The sequence below is a fragment of the Daldinia childiae genome, assembly GCF_008694065.1.
Source record: "Daldinia childiae strain JS-1345 chromosome Unknown Scaffold3, whole genome shotgun sequence".
In the NCBI taxonomy this organism is placed as follows: Eukaryota; Fungi; Ascomycota; class Sordariomycetes; order Xylariales; family Hypoxylaceae; genus Daldinia; species Daldinia childiae.
In genome coordinates, this window is record NW_022984644.1 from 4,065,551 (window position 1) to 4,087,353 (window position 21,803).

Sequence of the window (21,803 nt, forward strand, 5' to 3'; positions counted from 1 at the left end):
ACCCACTCCTTATTATGAGGAATTCGATTAATAAAAATACTCTGAAATAGTTACAGCACTATATATAGTCAGCACTTATAGAATGTTTTAGTTACAATAGTTACTATCGTAGATGCCTACGGAGCATCAATCTCGATACTACCCTAATCATATAATAAGTTACGGTTGTCTAGACTCCGAGACCATCTAAAGTGCGAGTAAACAAACATAATATGCAACAAGCGCTCGTGACTATTACAATCGATTATCTACTGCTTGAAGATATTCCTCATCTCAATTTCAAGGCAGCCGGCGTAATATTCTAAGCGCGGCACATACAGCTTTTCATACCATTGTAACAACTCTACCACGTTGTCAAATACCTCTGTCCCGTACTGGCCTTGATCAGCCACGTACCTCCATGCCCACTCCTTGCCAGTTTCATCCTGCCGGCAGTAGGCGATAAAGCATGTTGTCTCGGGGCCCCTACCGCACTCCCATCCAGCCTTGGCCTCCCAACCATCAACGAGAAACTGTTTAGCCAATTGACCATCAGGACCAAACACGCGACAACCAGCCTCTTCCTCGCTCTCGCCCAGCCCGTCCCAGAAACGCACCTGCTGGCCCTCCTCTCGATATTGCGGCCATCCATGACCCTCGAGACTATCTACCTGGCCCATAAGTACTTCAAAGTCAACAGGAAACTTAAGCTCGGGGTCTATCTTGCGCAGTTCCGTTTCTATGCCGTTCTTATAATTTTGCCGGAGTAGCTCTCGGCGGTTGGCATCGGATCCGATGTGTGCGCCGTCTAGGACGAAAGCTCGCACCATGGCATCCCATTTGGTCATCACGTCGGCGGGCATATTGATTTGGAGCGACGGATCTAGGTTCTCTGGTCGCGAAACGTAGAGCATATCATAGAAGAGCTGCTGACACACTTCGGAGATGCGGTCGGGAGTTATCGACGCGTTTTCTATTGCGAGAGCTGCTGCCTCAATATGCTGTACAAAGCGTTGGAAGGCGGTATGATTATGTTGCAACACGCTGGCACGATAATGCGCTAGAGCTGCGAGAATCTCATCTTCGGAAGGTTGCATCGTTTTTAACTATGCCTGTCGCTTCAACAGTGACTGTCTCTGCTGTTGATATGTTTTCGTTACTAGGTAGGTATGTATAGTGGTTTTGATCGCAATGGGTCACACAATCCCTAGTAGGCCTCTATTGATTGAACTGAAGATGGTAGGAAAAGAGAATAGTTTCAATGAAAAGAGCTTTTGAGGTATAAATACTAGAATTGACTTCGTGATCATCCAACATTCCGTAGCACTTATGTTACATGATTTGATCACCAGACAAGGATACGGAATGACTCCATTTATATACCCAATGAATTAGAAGAGTTAAACTCGCTACCAGCTTCTACACCTAGACTTTTACAATAGAGCCAACATCAACCATGATCTCAACTAGGATCTCAACTAGGCAATCATTGGCTGCCTACCAACTAGCATAAAGAAAAACAGCTTTTAATATACATATATTGTTCATTGGGCATTTTATTCAGCCAAGGGCCTTGATATTATCTTAATGATTTTGTTAATGATCTTCACCCCGGTCGATAACTAAGGATCTAGAAGTGGCACGGATGATAGTTTCGGAATGAAAAGAAAGTTGCCTTAGGTAGATTTGCTATTAAAACTAGTACAGCGCCTCGATCCAAACATTTTATTTTATATTCGTTAGTTAATTAGAGACTTGGCAAATAGCAAGATTAGTACTGATTTTAACGTTAATTCTTAGTATTTTAGTTAAAAGGCCATCGGGATGTTTTGGCTGCAAGATTCATGTTGGCAATAAATAGTCTTATTCTTCGTACATCAGTTATAATTTGATGCTTACCCTCTTATTTGCCATACGTTAAATTAGATATTCCAATAAACTCGTTTCCATATTATAATCCGAATATACTTTAAACGGAAAAGTTATGTCCTAACCACACGATAATCTTTTGATAAGAAGAGAGCAATCAAACTGTAGTTTATTTGGACTGTGACCACCGTCAAACAGTTCCTGCCGACCAGGTAGTAATAAGAACGCTATGGTTTATAATGCTGGTATTTGGTAGTGTTTAGCTATTTAGACTGCTTGCTGAGCAAGCAAAGCAAGACAAAAATTCGCTAGAGCTACCAACGAAAAACACCAAATACCAGTTCAAATTATTTCCTAATACAAGACACCCACGGCCTCCTTATTCTATACGCCCATTGCATTTCTCATCACCATCCTCTTCCACGTAGCCCTCATCAACCACAGTATCATTGTTTGGTAAGCCACCCTTGTCCATGGTGTTCTCCTTAGGCTCGTCACTGGCGGGTGTGGAACTAGTCTTGGCTTCTATCTCGGCTTTTGACTCGGCTCGAGATATGGTTTGGGTAATGGAAAGTTTAGCCCTTTCTCCTAGGTCTTTCTCAGTTCGTATCATAGTTTCTATCGCCTCGTCAATGGCCGAATGTAGGTCCTCGCTGACCTCGGCTTTGATTTCTGAAAGTCGACGTTTCCAGAAACACCATCGCTCAAGACTGCAGCCACTCACACCAGAATATAATGGCCCACAACGGTATGGATAACCTTTGTCCGGACCTTCGGGATAATCCGAATAGCTATGCAACAGAGAGTCAAGGAGGAGGCGGCAGGAACTCCGCAAAATCCACTCAATCGCAACTCGGACTCTAGTATCTGGCGTCGGCTTGTATTCCTGGGGAGATAGAGGGGACTCTAGGCCATCATGAAGTTCCCAGATCGGAAATTTTCCCCATCCCGTCTGGTTATCATGAATTCTCGCCATAAACGAGTTTAGATTCAGCCATTCTGATTCAGTGAGCTCGTAGGAGTCCTTTTTATTCTGAACCGTTGGGGCTACCGGCAAGGTCAGGGACGTATTTAATTAGGCAAAGACTGAAAGGTACTTACAAAGATTCCAGGTTTCCCTCACCGCAATATCGAAGTCACCGAGGTCCTTCCATAATTGGTTTTTAGGCTGGAATAAGTTAATTGGTGGTTATACGCGCGAATATAAATCCATCTTACCTTATCTCCCTCTCCGATAACTTCTAATAAGATCACAGTCTCAACGAGGACATCTTGCTCAGGACTGCAAGGTGGAACTTGGCTCGCTATGTTGATGAGGTAATCCCAAAATTGCCACACAAAATCTTCTGGTTCTAGTCCCGATTCCTCTATGGATGAGAACTTCATTAAGTTATGAACAAAGTGTGCGGCTTTGCTTTCTGGGCTAGTTGGAGGTGAGAGCTTCAGTGCAGACTCCAAAAGTTCAAGGACACGAACGCCAATCGTTCCCAGGTATCTGCTCCCATGTGTTTTTAAGTGGTGAAAATCGACTTCATTGGTTCCCACCATTTTGGCAATAATTTTTGAGAAGTGAGATGGCCAATCTAGATAGTAAAAGGCGACCGAGTTTTTTACTAAAGAGAATTGGGAAGATGGTAGTGTTTTTGTATCGTTTTAGATCATAATGTTTGTCTTGGTGAATGTAAAAGATGGAGAGTGGATATGGGAAATCTACGCTGTGGGGTTTGTGGGGACATGTGCAGGGATGACTCACGAATAGAGCAAACTAGGTGGATACATACTCTAAATACAGTACGTACATGTATGTACCTAACATCAGAGCAATTACATTATGAGGTAGTATCTTATATATTGGCAGGTACATACTGCTAATGTCACTTAGGTACCTAGGTATGCATGTGTACCTGCATCATGTACCTGAATCATGTACGTTTGAATGGAAGGCAATGACTCACCTTATTAGAAGATGTCTATCAATGTGTAGAGACTTCCCTGTCACCTCAAATATAATAGAGCTTCATAGAAGGAGCCATGTGACCCCGTCCCCGAATACATCAACTTCCCGTAACTAACATTGTCACTAACATTGTCACCAATTAGATGAAACCCCATAATAAGTCGTTAGTAGTGCGTACCTAAGTACATGTAGGTAGGAAAAGATATATGCTCATTTTTAATAACGATATTTAATTCTTTTTCTCCTCAATAGTATGCCCTCCAAATTGAAGTGTAGCTCCCTTCACTTCAAACCCAACTGGAAGTTACCGTCAGCTTCTCTCTTAAGTTAGGTTCCGACCTAGGTATGTCAATTACTACTTCCCATGCTTCCCCATACCCTAATCCGCGGGTAAAAGTGGTCCAGATCTACTATGTACGTTCCCTTGCTAATGCAGATCGTTTCTATTTTTAGCTTAAGATCCCTGAGCAGCAGCCATGGCTAGCAAAGGCAATAGCAAGGACAAGAAGAAACCGGCTCCCATCAACACTTCCATCGCAGCTCAGGCGAATGTTGAAGATGGCCCTAACACCGGAAGTTCGGTAGTAAGTGTTAAATATGCAATTCAAACACAGGATCACAAACATTAAAACACCACTAACATTTGCTTTACCTAGTATTCGTGTACCGATTTAGATAGGGACCACCCATATCACTATTTAAACGCAGCAGAAGTACGGCGCCAGGCCAAAGATGCACCTAGCGAGAAGGCAGAAGATCCCACACAAATTAAAGGAAAGACGAAGTACCCTCAAGCCTTCTGGAACAGAGAAGGAATTCAGGGTCTACAAAGTAAAGAGCCAAGAACAGAATACCCTATAGTTCTCGGAAAGGGCACATGGAACCAGATGTCAACGGACAGATCAGGGCCGGCGCGGGTTGTTATCAACCCTGACCCAGAAAATCGCGACGAATTCGATGTGGTTTACCACTCTAGCAAGACGCCTGGGCAAAACAAAAGGGACATGAAGCCGGCGCAATATAGACCAGCCAAAGCATGAAACAAGGAAGCTCCAAAAACCTCGGTCTGTAAGGCTTCAATGGTCGTTTCTTCGGTATTTCCATCCATTCCTAATATCTAGAATTCATACCAGGTTTTAAGTTAACTAATAATTCATTAGCAAGCAGTTGAAACTTCCAATGTCCGCTCAATCGTCGACTTCAGCATTCTCATGTATAATAAAGTTAGCATGGCTCGCCCGAGACCATCAATTCCTAGTGATCTGATAGATACCAATTATCAGATACGCAAGCAGAATATGCAATAACCTTTCGCAAAGCATATGTGGAGGCGAATTGAGTATTGCAGAAAGTGGTTATTTTACGAGGGTACAGCTTACTCATTAATTGGATTGGACTGGAAGATATGACAGAAGTTCATTTATACATGTATACTTCTTGAGATGTCCTCTAGTACCATACGTTCTGGAGGATGCCGGCACAGAAATCAACTCCTGTCGTAAAATATACTACCAATTGCGCAGTTTCGTTCTTATTTCAAGCAATGTGTGTTAAGTCAGGTTAGCTGTTGATACACTGAAGCAGGGATAGTGCAAATATTACCCTAATAGTAGGTAACCCAACTACAAAGTTTAGGTACATATACGATGACATATTGGGGAGAGATATTATACTAATCTAAATTTGCGTGGCAATGAATGAATGGTTTTAGTTTCTGTAGTGCCCAAGGAGCATCTGCTTCGAAGGCTAGATTTTCTTTTCCCTTCAAAGAACATCAGTGCTAAAGGTGATGCATCTCAAATAACAATGATTGATTTCGGAGTAGTTACTCTTAATAATAATTGAACAAAAAAGGCGACCGGTTACTGCATTGAGGCGTAATCTTTCACTAGACCAAAACCTTTCACTAAACTACCTAACTCTTTAAGTATCGCCGAAGCTGTAGATATCGTATCACCGGATCTCCGAAGAAAATCATGCCGTAAAACCATGCATACCGGCTGTTATTGATGGTAGATGCCAATTTGGAGAGCCCCATCGAACCAGGGTATGACAAGGGTATTTCAGTTGCTACGCCGTTTTATGTACTCAAAGCGTGTAAAGCTTGCTGTTTCTACGGCCATGAACCGATAATATTGAAGACGATAGTCGTGTGATCATTTTTCGCTTCGTGGTCGACTCGGGTTATTTGCGTTATATAAAGCCTGATATTAGGTAAAACAAGTGTTAAAAAGTACCTAACACGCAGTATCGTTGCTTGAGGAGAGTTGACTTTTAATGGAACTTATCTTATCCCAATACTTGGGCTTTTATCTCTACTTAGGATCTTAATCCTAGTAAAGATTTCCTGAATTCTTAAGCCAACTATATGCTTAACTAGCGGTTATTGAAACTTCTGAGATTATAGCGTAAATCGTTGCTTTATTTTCGCTTAAGATCTTCCGCTTCAAAATCCGAGAAAGCTCTATCATAGGTGACTTACCTATCTTATAATGCCTGTCAAACTTGGGAACCTTTCAGTCTCTCCATCTAGCCCTATTCGTATCTGAATAAACGCGTGGAAATTAATGGTTATATTCAATTATAAAATTATGATTAATTACACGATTACTATACTCCACTTATTCCATAGGGCTGCGCGTGGATTCGCCTAACCAGCTAGCTGCAGACAAATGCGGTAAGGAGTAGCTGAATACTGTCGCCTGATACGTTAGCAGTACGGTCCCATTCTAGCTAAACAGCCCTAGTCTTAGGCTTAAACTAATATAGACAAGTGAATGCCGATCTTGATCTCCTCAGGGGCACAGGCAAACAGGCTAGGTAGGAATATTTATCTACGGGTTTGAGCATTGCATTCCAACAGAAAACCACAATTGTCCTGTATCTCAAGTCCTTATCAAACGTGCATGTTTAATCAGATGAGGAGATTCCCAAATTGTTGGGTCAAGGCAATTAATTCATCTATCCCCTTGAGTATATTTCCCGTTTCTGGTATCGCGCTAAACATACAGAACATGGTATGGCTTCACCCATGATATAGAGAACCAACAGCATGTCTTACAGGCTCGAGGATGCCTTCGTAGAATTCTATAAAATCCACCAAGACTTCCTTCAACCTGGCCATTCTCTTTTGCTCCTTACCCGCAGTTTCATCCACTCGTTTCACTTATCGGATTGTTCGGGCCAGTCTTTCGTTAAGCTATCAGTTATTCACTATACTATAATATAATACCTAGGTACATAATAGCCACTTAATCCAACTTCAACGTGCCAAAATGAAGTTCACCACTACCATCTCCATCATCGCCGCCTTCTGCGGCTTTGCGGCAGCGGCCCCCTCACCTGCGCCCGCATCCGCTCTATTCCCCCGCGAAGACTGCCCCTACGGCGGCAACTGGAACTACTGCGAGCTCAACGGCTTATACGTCGTCTGCGTCGGCGGTCGCGCTACTAAGTACACTTGCGATGGGGACTGCCAGCCCATCTGCCCTGAAGGCCAACCCTGCACGCCTCGCTGCAATAATGGTCGCCCGGCCTAAAGGATTTGGATAGAGAGTTGTGCCGGAGATGGTGGAAGCAGGAGGGGTTGATTAAGTAGAAACTGAGTTTAGTTCAGTCAAAATCACAGTTGAGAATATAAACCTTCATGATCAATACTCGCGGATTACGATGATTAGCTGTTGATTGCCTATTTAGGTAGGTATTAAAGGTTGGAATAGCATTTTCATTTCATTGTTTTCCCCCTGTTCTTCAATTGTGATAAAACAAATTTATTAAATTTTTTTTTTTAAGTTAATTATAAACTGCCTCACTCCCCCCTTTTTTTTCTTGTTTTCTTTCAACTTTTACTAACTATTTTTTTTATCGTTTTTTTATTTATTATACCCCCCAAATACGTAAGTACTATTTCTTTATTGACAACACCGTATTTAAAGTAGCATAAAATCTTTTTTTTTTTTTTTTTTTTTTTTTTTTTTGCGTTTTCATCGGTATGTAGCGGACAATATCCATTGTAGGGACACTACAAATTTAGATATCTTCGTATCCCATAGGAAGAACAGGAGAACCTTTAGCCGCATCCTGACCATGTTGTCCCCCAAGGTAAACTACTTACATTTAGCCTTTTGGCGTCTACCGCTCGTCCAAAAATTTAACTAGGCACCTACCCATGTTCCTGAAGACGTGAAAATACAGCTCATGCAAAGGCATTTTTCATCGTCCTCTTGAACATGCGCCCGTAGATAGGCAATCCAGTCTCGGTTTGACTCACTTATCTGCTCGCCTATATTCCATCTGTCGACTCGATCGAGTATAATAAGGGCTATGATATTATCGTCGATCTCTAAGAGCTCCGCGTCAACACCCTCCCAAACTTTCAGATGATCGATCAGTATATCGGCTAGACGGGTTTCACACTCGCATTTCGCGGGCACGTGTTCAAACTTTTCATACACTGGAAGTCCAAGATTGTCAAACTTCATTATGCAACCCCATGGAAGGGGCTTGCTCGATTCAGTACTGCTATACGACATTTTGACGCGTTTCTAGGTCTTAGGATGTAAGTAATTGCTCAAGAAATGTTCACTCAGAAATTGTTGTAGACTATGTGAATTTTTCGTCGGGAGATAACGCTGCTAAGTACGCCGATATTATAGCGATGGCTCAAAAACATGAAGGCATTTTGTGAGGGGATAGGGCGCTTTATATAGATATCGAGAAAGCGTAACTATCACGGAACGTGTCGGTTACTAACGCGAGTAACAAAGAGGTTGTTGATAATATATGTAGGTAACTACTACCCAATACTTCCTTTATACTAGATAATTTTTTGAATCATATCATTATTATTCTGTATGTTACAAAGCCTTGGTGTCTATCTGCTACCGTCATGTCACGAATTCTCTATTTCAACACAGATACAAGTCTCTGTCACCTATGGAATTCAAATAAGAAGGGATCAAACATGTTTTCTAATTGTATGATATTGAATTGAAGACTAAAGAAATTGGGAATATCTCTATATCGATTAAAAAATACCTACATCAATGTCTTCGCATGAAAAGAGGTGTAGGAGAGACTATTTGGATTGAAATCAAAAAGGTTGGACGAGCAGGGAGTCGAACCCTGGGCTTCTCGCATGCAAAGCGAGCACTCTACCACTGAGTTACACGCCCTTAGAAATAAACTAGACTACAAACTAGCTGATTGGTAATGTGTGACTTAGTTTGCATTATATAGTTTATGAAAAGGTGGCTCATGACGTCACCCGTTGAACATTAAATTTCACAAAATGCAAACAAAGAGACGCTTCAAAGGCAACGTTGCTGTTTATGCTTTACTTTCTTTGTTTAACCTTTGTTCATAAAACAAATTCGTTATCATCATTATTGACATCTTCGGTACCCGAGGGATGCGATAATGCAAAGCAAGTGCTGGTATTGATTCTACATGTACTAACGAACTTAGTGATATGTACCTGAGGTACCTGAGGTAGTGGGTCGAATTATAAGACTTGGGGATTTAGGTTAGCCTATCAGACCATTACTGATTTGTCACTGTTGTACTCTTACTGGCCACCTTATACGGAGGGAACGACGGACCCGTGCCAGTTTGACAGGGCGCCGTTACGTTACTGAAGATTACCGGAAGCTAACGGGGTCCCTTTCGTTCCTATGTCCGCATCGGACGACATCTTGCCCGACATAACATACAAGGTTCTCAGCCTCTTAGGGATTCGCTATAGTGTAGCACAGAATCTCTTCGCTACGTTACTCATGTGGGGTATATGACATTTCGAGATTTGGAGTCTTATCTAAAGTATATATTTTAGTATATATCTTCTAGCTATCAACTTAAGCATTAGGTAGGTTAGACATACTAAACCATACTCAACCATCTTCGAGGTACTATCTATATCTTCGCAAATCACTATGGCTCCTCATAATATTCAAGACGAGACGCCGTCGGAATTCAACGATGGACCTGTGGCAACCCAACCACGGCCGCCCACGCCACCACCTATGTCCGCAAGTCCACCCCGAGTCGTGATTATCGGCGCGGGGTCGCGGGGTCACACCTATAGCCGCTGTATTGGCGAATCCAGCAATGGCGTCGTAGTCGCCATTTGTGAGCCAGATCAGTACAAGCGCGAGGAGTTCGTACAGAACTACATCCAGCGCGACGGCAAAAAGCTACCTGAGGGCTCTAGCTTTAACGACTGGCGCGATTTCGTTGAATGGGAGGTACGCCGTCGTGAGCGCGAAGCTGCTGGAGATAATGATGTGCCTGAGGGTGTCGATGCTGCTTTCGTGTGTGTTCGCGATGAGATGCATCACGACGTTGTCGTTGCTCTCGCCCCGTTGGGCCTGCATATCATGTGTGAGAAACCACTCGCCGGAAACCTAGCTGAGTGCATCGCCATGTATCAGGCCTTAGCTCCTTTGCAGTCTCACAAAGTCTTCTCCGTCGGTCACGTACTGCGATACTCGCCGCATAACATACAACTCCGCAAGCTGCTGCTCGAGGACCGCGCTATCGGTGATGTCTTAAGTATCGCACATACCGAGCCTGTTGGATATTGGCATTTCGCACACTCATATGTCCGTGGCAACTGGCGTAAAGAGTCCACCACAGCGCCGTCTCTACTAGCCAAGAGTTGCCATGATATGGATATCCTGCTGTGGCTGATGTGCTCGCCGACACGTCCTGGATCTGATGAACCTCCGCATATCCCCTCCGAAGTCACATCTATGGGCTCATTGCAATTCTTCCGGAAAAGCCGGAAGCCCAAGGCCGCTGGCGCCGCGACAAACTGTCTTAGTTGCCCCGTCGAGTCGGAGTGCATATACTCGAGCAAGCGAATATACGAAAGCCCACGGCACTACGGCCTAGAAACAGGTAACAGGTCCTGGCCCATCAGCATCGTGCTCCCAGATATCGAAAGCTTCGGTGGCAACATTGAGCGTGCACGCCCAGCGCTCCTCAGCCGTTTAGCCGAAGACTACGACGAGTCGACGCCGCAAGAAGAAATCGACGCGAAAAACTGGTTCGGGCGGTGCGTGTTCGAGTCCGACAACGACGTGTGCGACGAGCAAGTCGTCAACATAAAATGGGACGACGACCCCCTCCCCTCCGCCGCCGCCTCCTCCTCCTCCACTAACTCCGTCGGTAACCGGGGCGCCAAGCAAGCAACCTTCCACATGATCGCGCAGACGAAGAAGCAATGCGAGCGCTTCACCAACATATACGGAACGACGGGCGAGATCTACGCGGACTCATACAAGATCACCGTCGAGGACTACAAGACCGGCACGACGCAGACGTACACCCCGAAGCTCGAGAGCGGGGGCCACGGTGGTGGTGACCACGGCATTACACGCCAGTTCATCCTGGCCGTCGACCGCGTCAAGAATCACGGTTGGGAAGCTCCGCGCGCCCAGAGCGAGTTCATCGGGTGTAGTTTAGAAGAGATTATCCGCAGCCATGCCATAGTGTTCGCTGCTGAGGATTCACGGAGAGGGCGCAAGTACGTTGATTTTAAGGATTGGTGCGCTGAGAAGGACATCGCTGCCATAGCAGCATATTAGACCGATACTTTTTTTGCTACATTCCGGTTACTCCTTTAAGCATTTCAACGAAGTTCCTAGTTGCATATGTACCTCCTAATCTAGCTATGCGTGGAGCTCTGGTCGTTTTGGCGTTTTTGCTGTGTATCACATTGGCATGGAACGAGTCAAGATATGGTTATGATGATATGAATTCTCGAGTTCATTAGATTGTGAAAATTATGAACGCTTAGAAATACAACAGCACGCTTGATTTGTTACTTATACCGTATACCGGGCGCACTGGCCTGCTATAATACATGTTTGTCCCAATGTACTCGTACAAACCCGAGGCATCGTGCCTCTCAAAGTAATTCGACAAGAATAAGCCTCCATCCATATTAGGAGAAGCACCCCCATTAGAATCTTACAACTCGAAGTGCTTGAAGTATTCATTGTGAAGTCGGGGTATTGGGCATCTCTACTCCACGACTTCGCTGTAGCGATTCTAGATAATCCTGCAAGCCCTTCTCTCTTCGCCGTCGTACAACTAATTCCTGCTCTGTATCCCCGGCTTCGCGATGCCAGGCTTCTAGCAGCTGCATATTCTCAAATACCTGCAACTCGCTAAAGCCACGTCCAGCCTCGGCGGTGTCGATAGCTCTTTCTAAAGCATATCGAGCCAGCGCGTGCCGTGGATGGTCTTTTACCGCGGAGTTATCCACGTCACATCGGCTTCTATGAAATTGAGCAATGACGCGCCACGCCACCCAGTTCGTCCAGTCGTACTGACCGGATACATCGAGCCGAAGGGCAACGCGAGCCAATTTAACTGAACGTTCATCGAGCGGTCCTTTCTGCCAAAGGTACGCCACTGGCTCAATGAGCGTCATTAGATCCGATGAGTGAGACCTGCCGTGAGAGTCAAATATTGCTGACGCTGATGCTACTGCTTTCTGAAGGGATGGCAAGTTAGTTCTTGTCGAGTTAGAGGAGATTAAATCTCCCAGCAGAAAAAAACTAATAGACGGTGCGATAGTCTGCGAGAAATCATTCGTCTCGAGCAACATGTCCAATATGCTCTCCATACAGCTAAAGATGAAATCAACACCAGTTTCCAACGTGTTATTACGGAAAACCTCGTGTATTGCAGTAAATAATCGGCAGAAGGTACTCGATCGCCCCAAGACGGCTTCTGCGTACCCAGCTAAATACCTCCATAATTCCTTCGCTAGCCCATAATCGGGAGATATCACGCTGGCTATTAGTAAGTCAAACAGGCCAAGGGCGGAGGGTGATTTGATGAGTAAATGTAACGAGTTGAAAGCGCGCTGACCGAGTAGAGCGCCGAGAGGATAATGGTTCCTCGAGAAGAACCAACAAGCCCTACTAAAGTCTCTAGTAGCCTCGCATAACTCACCATCGAAATAAGTATTGAAATCTTTCTCGAATGATGCGGGTGATTCTAACGAATCTCGCCAACCCAAGGTAAGATCCTTAAAACATGAGACGAGGACTTCCTGGGCGTGAAGGTGAGATGGTAAGGTCATATGTTGGGGTTCAACGGGTGGAGGCGTGAGTGCTCGTAGATATTCGGGTAAGTCGACGCCGGCGACAGGTGTTACAAGTTCAAAACTTGAAATCCCTTTTCGCTTCATGTATGTTTCAATGTCAACCGACCTTCCGTGGCGACGAAAAGCAGTAGGCTTGCCCACAGCGCCGCGCTCGCGTTGTAGTCGCAACATCATCGCCACGTCCTTCTTCTTATTATTCTTAACAAATCCCCATTGCGCAAACTTAGCCTATACACGATCAGCTTTGTTTTCCGTAGTATTATCCAGTTGCTTTCTTCATTACCTTGTACATACGGGGACTATGAATAAATTAGCATACAACTCCAATACGCGAGTAGTTTGCCGGTATATATATACTGACGTTGCTCCGAACCCCTTTGCTTGCATTATGTCCATTAGTTCATTTAATGATTTATTTTCTTCGATGTAGAGTTCATGTATCTCCTCCTTATATCGTTCCCATATCTCCGGCTGGAGATGGTGGCGTGTTGGGATTTTGCTGTACTGTACCGGTTTCGCCGGGCGAACGGCAACAGCCAAAGGGCCTGGCGAACAGCTTCCATCCTCAATTGCATATTTTCCCTCCTGCTTTGCCGTAGCTAGGCTTCTATATGGTAATAATGAATCCGAACTGCGGCGGCTAGCAGTTGTATCCGGCTGATCCTCCCCGGTACTATACGACTCCGAAGGGGTTAAAGAAGAGCCGATCGTTCCACTGTACTGAGCTAAAGCAGCACTGGAACTCGGACTCTCAATCTTCACGCTATAACTCGGAGAGGAACCATCGATAGTAACGCCATCGTGATCGGCGCCCTCTAGAGTTTGGCGCGGTTCATCTGGCTTCACCGCGGGTTTCAAATCCGGCCCCGCTGATTGATAATGAAATGCTGGCCTCATGTGATGCATCAACGCGTGAGGTACTTGGACAACCGACAGAACTTGGTAAAGAAGCTACATGTCCTATACCACGTTTTCTAAGTTTGAACCGGCCAAAGGGACTTGAAGAGTAGACGGGCGATTATGCTAGAGGAAGCACAAGGTGAGGAATAGTAGACCAATAAATGAGGAAATTGACGGTGGCTCCGTGGGGGTTTAAGGCGTAACATAGACGGCCGAGAGAGGTAAATGCTTGGCAAAAGCACGTTAACGGATCCCGTTCTAGCGTCGTCGTAAGACTTCCTACCAATCTATCATCATTACTTTAAGTATTGGATAGAAATGGTATGAAGAAGATAAGGAGTAGTTATTCGTCGGAATCCGGTTGTATCGCATGGCTGAGTGATTATCTTAGGTACGGCTGGGTACGGCTGGGCCCTGCAAGCCTGTAAGGGATAGTGTATGTAGCAGAACTTTGAACAGCCTGAAGACCTGAATGGGACATGAAGGAGCCCGGACCAAACTAGCGCTGCCCTGTCGGTACTTGTGTTACACGTGTATTTTCTCCAATATAAAACTAGTGAGCGCGGTAATCAAAGAGTTAGGTTAGGTCTAGGTAGATTGGGGGCCGAGATGCAATATGTATGTAGATAGTGCTCACCCACGTGTCTCCCAACTTGACAAGTATCGTGATACCAAAATAGTCCAGCTGAAACGTTCAAGTAGACCAATGTGACGCAATTCTCCAGGGCTGAATAGTTCCCTAAATCCTACAGTTCACACGATACGACATGTATGTAGGCACGACATATCGGGTACCTTCAGCCGCATCCAAACTTGAATTGTCGATCTCTGGTCAATTCTTCCATCTTATGAGGTACCTAGATCCTAATAAGGCAGGCAAATCTTACTTGGCGACTTGGCTGGGGTGTTTGGATATGTACGTAGTAAGAACATGCCGCATATTTCAGTCATGGTTGGAGTTCCAAAATGGAGAGCTTCGTGTAAACGGTATTAGATGCATTAGCTGTTACTAATATATTAGGTAGTACGTTATGTACCTATTAGGTTAATGATGTAGGTTACACGTAACTACCTTCTACCACATGAGCTTTGCATAAGGGGGTTACAATACTTGCTTAACTAAAGGGCCTAACTAACATGAGTTAAGTCCCTTACTACATGGACGGCGGAGGGATAAGTACTGGCGGAGTTACCCCTGACCATTACTTTTTCTAGGTCCATTAGGAGGTACCTACTTACCTGTATGTAAGCTAATAATAACTATGTAGCTGATAAGGCTGACTGGGTTGCATCTAAGTCCCCCTCCCCCTCCCCCCCCTCTCTTATGCAGTTGTCTATATCTTCACCTAAGGTGTCCATAAAGCGCAAACGAAAGATGCCTCATACATCTCGGTAAATATCACGAATTCTACCTATTAACATTATCGTAGCTAGAAATTATTCACCCAAGCTCTATAATGGCTCATTAGACATTGAAATCAACCTTGCAGAAAGGTCAGGGTCCTCAAACTGGCGGTCGAATGGCCACATCGGACGACTGATCCGCTTATGTCCTAATCGTTCTAGATCTTGGTCAACACCACCAGGCGTAAGACCAAGCATCCAATCGTCAGCCATATCATATAATTCCGGCTCTAAGTATCCTATCTTGACGATGACGATATCTGCGGACCGGGGTACGAGGTTTAATTCCGTAAAATCGCTTTCATGGTGGTACGGTTTACGCAGTTTAGTCAGGATCGCGAAGACGCTACCAACCTGCAGCACGATCTCAATCTCTGCGTGGCTGTCGCCATGTTTTATCGAATGCACCCGTCCTGTCATAGTGATAGGTCCAGCATGAATATCATCTACTTCTGCCCCAACTGTCACCGTCACAGTCGCCCCTACGCCCGCTTCGACCGCCTTTTGGACTGCTTCGGGGCCCGGTACACTAGCATAGATGACTTTCAGGCCTGATTCCGACTTAAATTCCGAACGCGCGAGGAGCTGCGTTAAGCCCCATGTCACATCTCCAGAACCTCCGGCCGTAGGATTGTCGCCCGAGTCTGAAATAAAATACGGGCGCTTATCCGATGCCAATGCTGTGTCTAAACATTCATTAAATGACCCCGTTGGTGCAACGAAGGTAAAGTCCTTATGCGAATCCCAAAATAGCCGTGCTAGCCGCTCTGCACCCTTAGTAGTCGCCTCTCTGTTCCAACCGGTTACTACAACTGCAGCGCGGTTTCTTGGCTCGTCAGCCCAAGCGTAGCCAACCCATATAGCCGCATCCAATACCCCTTCCGTAGCCTCAACCTCAGGCACCGCGGCGTAGATATGTGTAGCCGGCTCATCCCTCGTGGAAGTCTGTTCGCCAGGGAGTAGAATCGGAATCGGAACCCAAGCCTTGAACGGGCGGATAGTTTCCTCGCCATTCGCTCGTCGCCGAAGCAGCTTAAGCAAGTTCCTGCAAGCCCTCTCTTTTGTTTCCGCAACATCTACATGAGGTGCCGTGCGGTAGCAAGTAATTAGATCCGTTTGATGCGCTAGTTCCCGTGAGATGTTACCGTGCAGGTCCATCGACGCCGATACTAAAACATCAGAACCGATGACTTCGCGGCAGCGCCTTAGTAATTCGTATTCTGCATCGTCGAGCCCCTCGACACACATCGCACCGTGTATATCGAACCAAAACCCGTCAAGTTTAACTGTAGCCACTATCTCTGTAAGACGGCTGAGTATCTCCGAAGAGAGCGACTCAAAGGCATCTCTAGTCACGATACCACCTGGTAAGGCATGGCCAATGAGTGCACCGCGCCACTCAACAGCATCGCCTAGCAGTGTACCAGCTTGAATGAAGGGGTATTTGTCTATGATCTCTGTGCCACGCCGGGGGTGAAATGCCGGTGCGAGGGTCCTCGACGGCGTGAAAGTTGATGTTTCGCAGGCCAAACCGGCGATGGCGATAACTGGACGACGAGACATGGTTATACTCTATACAGCAGTATTACACTAGCCCAGGTTCTAGAGAAGGACCATATCATAGGATTGTTGGTTTCTTGATGAGATATCATCCCCGCTTCCCCGCATAAGGAAGCTCTTCTATCAGAACACGCTATGTACAAATGTACCTAGTCAATATACCGATAAACTAGGCCTAATAGTAACCAATAGGGTTATGTTGAAGCAATACTGTAGTATAGAAGGGTAAGTTTACATATATTATGACAATATATCGTGTAGCCTTACATATGGTAACCATTTATTTTCTTTCTTTTATAAATGAGAGTGTCGTTAAGGACCAAGGTCAGCCGTTAATACTCGTAGAGCGATGTCAGCCCTCGTTTACACGAATATCTCTGCATATATATCAGTTATCTTATATAATTATTTTTCTGTCGCTCGGCCAGGCGGTAAGCTGTCCAAGTGAATGTATAGAAGATATATCGGTATATTTTAATAGTCATACATATTAGCTCAGTATGAGTTTACTTATGTACTCTTATTCTAGATAATGATTCGTAGAACTTCATCTCAAGGTGTGTGAAAGGTACAGATACATACTCCATCTAAGTCCGAGTAACTAAGCCTTTCATGTCTTCAATTAACTAATTGGCAGAGGTATGTGCCTTTCCTAACGCCTTGTGAGATAGTTTCGGCCGACATTTTATTTCATCGAAGAGTGAGTTAAGAGATTCGAGCAATGGCAGATATATAATAGTAATGAACGATCTTAAAAGGCTATAAGATATGGCGTTCCATCATATTTCAGTCACCGGGGAAACGGGTTAGTCCAGGGATTATTGAGGGTTTATTTATTTGCAAGATTCCAGAAGCTCCCTTAGAAATCTTGTTGGAAGTATTTCTGTTATACACCTTAATGCTTGAATACACGTGCTTTCGAAAAGGACTAACCTAGTAGGATCGAATTAACCATCGAGGAACGATGGATAAGTCATTTCCAAGACTCGACATATTACTTGTTCGCGATCATCCTTTAACATCTCGAAGAAGTCTGGCATCCAGCCGTGTGCCCCACCGGGATCTTCTGCTCCCGCGCCGCTTGAAGATCCGTGTCAAAGCGCTTGAGGGACCCCGGATCTCATCACGTACAACAATTGATAGATATCATTTTTGTAAATTATCTATCTCGGTCATTATGTATCTGAGATGACCTATTATCTACCGAAATATCTATCTCGGAATCTCCGTAGTAATATTGCCTACTGTTTTTGCCATAGCGATATTCAGAACGCTACGATCATTGTCCTATATGTAAAGAGTCTCTAACTACCTCTGTACCATGGAGCTTTCGCCGTAACTTCGGACTCGGGATCATCTTCGCTTATGCCTTTCGGAGCTTTTATATAGGGGCTCTAATGTAACATCCCTAGCATATATTGAGATGATTTATGTAATAAGCCAAGCTTCAAGGCGAAGCATTCACTAATAATGTATTTGAAATAAGTCACTGAACGCGTCTGGCTCTTCTTTACTACAATATCCAACATATGTATATGAATACGGAAATTATACAGCATAAAACTCTATCATAACTTGCTGTTATTCCTAGTTGATGGCTATCTTTTCTGTATGTAGAACCAAATGATACTTCGTATATAGCCTTGTGGGGCGCATATTAACGCAGCTCTCTGGCACAGCCAAGGGTATAGACAACTTGACAACCAACATCAATATGATACGCATTTCCCAGCGGTAAAATGCCCCATCTAATAGGGTAGTGGGTACACAATTAGCTGTAGCAGTTTTACATAAATAATAATCTGAGACGAGATGTGCGGCATTGTCCTCATAATGGTACTTGTCCCTCTAACCCATCGATGTACCGCGTAGCCCGTGCTGCGCGTAGGGGGCTGGAGAAGAATTAGGCACAGAGTCGATCTTGGGGCATCACCATCATCTGTCATTCCCGTTCACACCCACATAATAGGGGATGCCATTGTCATATCAGATACGAAAACGATGACTACGCCGACCTACACCGACGGTATCACAGCCGCGACCTCACTCGGTCCGTTAACCACAACGTTCTCGCCGCCTTCGTCGTGTTTTCCACTCAGCCCATATACGGACACAGTAGATGGCACACAAATCTACAAGGTAGGTACTGTGAGTGCGGACGATGGTTGTTTACCTCCAGACTGGGTCGTCAACGGTTATTACTCCCCAGGAATATGCCCAAGCGGTTACACGGAGGTTTGCGAGGCACCAGGTGACAATGTCGTGACAACAGTCTGTTGTCCATATTACCAGTACGTTGAGTATTAATCTGGACTCCGTTCTTTCACAGAAACTAGTTAACTAACTAAACTTCTATAGTTTCGACTACTTTCAATGTTATCCAGGGGTGAAACTTGGCAGCTATGGATGTGGATATTACACTACTTTTCAAGGGGGCGAGTTCGCGAATATCTTAGCTCCCAGTATCCAAATATTGAATGCAGCGAGTGATACAGATAGTCTTACAGGGTCTACTTCTTCTCGAGGGTCAAGACCTACTGGATCGGTAACATCCAGCGGAGTGATACCGACCGGCTCAACGAACACGATCAACTCGGACCTATCCACCTCGAATACAGCCAACCCCGGTGTGGGAACTTCTCCCTCGGATATTTCTGCCGTAGACACCTCTACACAAAATGATTCGGACTCTTCAAGCTCAGGTGTTCGAATATTGGGAAATGGAGCTATTGCGGGGATCGTAGTGGGAGTTGTAGGCGCCTTGATACTCGGAGCTGCGTGTACCTTTTTCTACATGCGTCGAAGGTTAGCGAGTAACCCGCCGCCTTCATCCCCATCCTCGTCCCCGTCACCACCTGTTCTTCCGCCTCGAAACCCCGAATTAGCTATACATGAACTGCACGATAAGTCCAGACCCCCAGAGATGCCGGAGTCAAACGCGCTTTACGAGCTCCATGAACCACATAGTCAGTCGGAGATGCCCACGTGGAGCGAACATAACCCCCAGGGACCCAACAAACCAATGGCATGGGAATTACCTGCATAAAGTTATACCGTTCGAATTTAGCATAAAGAAGTAAAAAACCACTGCGCGGAGTAGTGACGTTTCATCGTTGTGGAAGGTTCTGGTCTATTGAATTCAGAGCGAGGCGTATATTTTCAGGGCCGGTGTACATAATATCATCATTTGATCATAACTCCTAAAAGCCTTATAGAGCAGATCTATACATTTGAGCTTGGCTAGCTCGATCACAAGAAACACTTACTAAACCATTCCCAGCGTACATATCGAACGACTAATAGGTGCGTCGGGATAGTTGCATTGGAATCATTAGCCGAACGAGCTGAAGACAATATCAAGTTTAATGTGACTCAAGGAATTCACAAGAGCTTAGCATCGACTAGGTCACAACGTGGGTCACATTAGGATTTCGCATCATAGTAAGCTCTAAGGTTAATGCTCCTGTTGGCCTAGTCAGAGTTAGTTTCGTAGTTTTCAGCTCATCTGTTTTGTGTGTTGAACTGACTACAACGTAAAGATTAGGGAGACATCAGTCTCAAGCCTTTATAGCAGCACCAGTACAAGCTAGCCAAGTCTAGAAACATTAGCTAGTTAGATTAGGTTTATCTGAACGCATCGGCTGGGTGAAGATCTTTATTTACATGCGAGGAACGTCTGCAATCTTAGTACCTCTAAACCCACAGAACTACTGCGTGGTTTCTATTGAGTTGACGTAAGTGATGTTTATTCCCTGACTAAAAAAGCTTGATTTGAAGTCATGGTAACTTCATGAGATATATGACAGGGACATCCCATCCTGTAGTTTCTCGAGTTTGAGGGCCACAGCAAGAGAATATCAAGTGAGGCTCAGATAAGTACCTATGTGTGGAGATGCGGAAACTTTGGATATAACGGTTTAATCCAATCGAGACTTTTTATTACCTCTTATCACATGTAGCCCGATGAAGTATTGCGTATTTATTCGGGCGGTATGATACCAAGAGTAATGAATCATAAACCATTCCCGAAAAAGGCTCTCTGTCTTTTGTTTCTTGATATTTACTTAAAGATCGAGTAGCCCCCTCGGTCACCTGTTTACTTTTAATCGAAAAACGTGAATTACAAAAAAAATATCATATAACTCAAGCCATATATAAATATTATTCAATCAACATGGACAAGCTGAAGAAGGCAAAGGACGCCGTAACCGGCCAGACGTATGTTGCATCTCCCAACATGACTCCCTGATATGCGAAATAACTCACAATTGGAAAAGTGCGGCCAACCAGACTTCCCAACAGCCCGGTAAACATGCCACCAAGGACACCATGGTCGATTCCAGTATGTTATAGTATTTGCTCCAGTATCGTACAGTTAACTAAAAACATACCATTAGTGGTGGACCGAGAGGCGCAGAAGAAGGGCGTTCCTAGCGGAGCCGACCCGATGATCAACAACGTCGTCAACGATGAAGTCAACAAGTTTTAAGCACTGGCTTCGGAACGATACGATACAGAGTCGTGGCTGATATTATTATTAGGTATATAGTATATATTCGCCAAATCATCTCTTTTTAATACTTAATAGTCCCCCCGTAAATTATATCCACGGTGTCTCCATGTACGATAACTATCCTCTTCTTGCGGTATACTTTAAAAAAGGTACTAGAATTCGTAAGTGTATTGGGTATTTTTACTTCTAATTGGTGATGAAACAAGAACATCGCCCACGTATGGAATTTCCCATAATACCACAATATAACATACCGTCGCCGCATTTCACACCGGATTCCCTGTGAAAACAATATAAGTGTAGGTCCGCCGTCAGCATACTCTTAACAAAAGATAAACCTGGAGCACAACGACAATACGGACACAAAGTAAACAAATAAACACCGTTCCCAACCCCAGATAAAGTGAAAGGTAACGCGAATACGACAGGCAAACTACGAGATCTGATTAGTAGCACCCAAGCACATTTTTGTATGGTGATATCGCTCTGTTGCCCGTAAAAGG

At 44.7% G+C, this 21,803-nt stretch overlaps 6 protein-coding genes across 6 annotated transcripts; 2 read left to right on the forward strand and 4 right to left on the reverse strand.

Moving 5' to 3' along the window:
* Positions 1-248: 248 nt before the first annotated feature.
* On the reverse strand, positions 249-1,076 carry GL218_03832 (uncharacterized protein; the record flags this gene model as incomplete). Its single annotated transcript, XM_033580410.1, has 1 exon — positions 249-1,076. One exon carries the CDS (start codon positions 1,074-1,076, stop codon positions 249-251), a length of 828 nt encoding a protein of 275 aa, XP_033437579.1.
* Positions 1,077-2,227: 1,151 nt separating this feature from the next.
* GL218_03833 (uncharacterized protein) lies at positions 2,228-3,396 on the reverse strand (the record flags this gene model as incomplete). Its single annotated transcript, XM_033580411.1, has 3 exons — positions 2,228-2,895; positions 2,950-3,016; positions 3,067-3,396. 3 exons carry the CDS (start codon positions 3,394-3,396, stop codon positions 2,228-2,230), a joined length of 1,065 nt encoding a protein of 354 aa, XP_033437580.1.
* Positions 3,397-9,735: 6,339 nt separating this feature from the next.
* GL218_03834 (uncharacterized protein) lies at positions 9,736-11,391 on the forward strand (the record flags this gene model as incomplete). Its single annotated transcript, XM_033580412.1, has 1 exon — positions 9,736-11,391. The coding sequence occupies one exon, from the start codon at positions 9,736-9,738 to the stop codon at positions 11,389-11,391; it is 1,656 nt and encodes a 551-aa protein (XP_033437563.1).
* Positions 11,392-11,801: 410 nt separating this feature from the next.
* Positions 11,802-13,829, reverse strand: GL218_03835 (uncharacterized protein; the record flags this gene model as incomplete). The annotated part of the gene is made up of 4 exons (XM_033580413.1): positions 11,802-12,223; positions 12,770-13,151; positions 13,207-13,222; positions 13,285-13,829. The coding sequence occupies 4 exons, from the start codon at positions 13,827-13,829 to the stop codon at positions 11,802-11,804; spliced, it is 1,365 nt and encodes a 454-aa protein (XP_033437564.1).
* A 1,446-nt stretch (positions 13,830-15,275) lies between these two features.
* Positions 15,276-16,790, reverse strand: GL218_03836 (Microcystinase C; the record flags this gene model as incomplete). The annotated part of the gene is made up of 1 exon (XM_033580414.1): positions 15,276-16,790. The coding sequence occupies one exon, from the start codon at positions 16,788-16,790 to the stop codon at positions 15,276-15,278; it is 1,515 nt and encodes a 504-aa protein (XP_033437565.1).
* A 1,998-nt stretch (positions 16,791-18,788) lies between these two features.
* GL218_03837 (uncharacterized protein) lies at positions 18,789-19,833 on the forward strand (the record flags this gene model as incomplete). Its single annotated transcript, XM_033580415.1, has 2 exons — positions 18,789-19,078; positions 19,146-19,833. The coding sequence occupies 2 exons, from the start codon at positions 18,789-18,791 to the stop codon at positions 19,831-19,833; spliced, it is 978 nt and encodes a 325-aa protein (XP_033437566.1).
* Between the last annotated feature and the right edge of the window lie 1,970 nt (positions 19,834-21,803).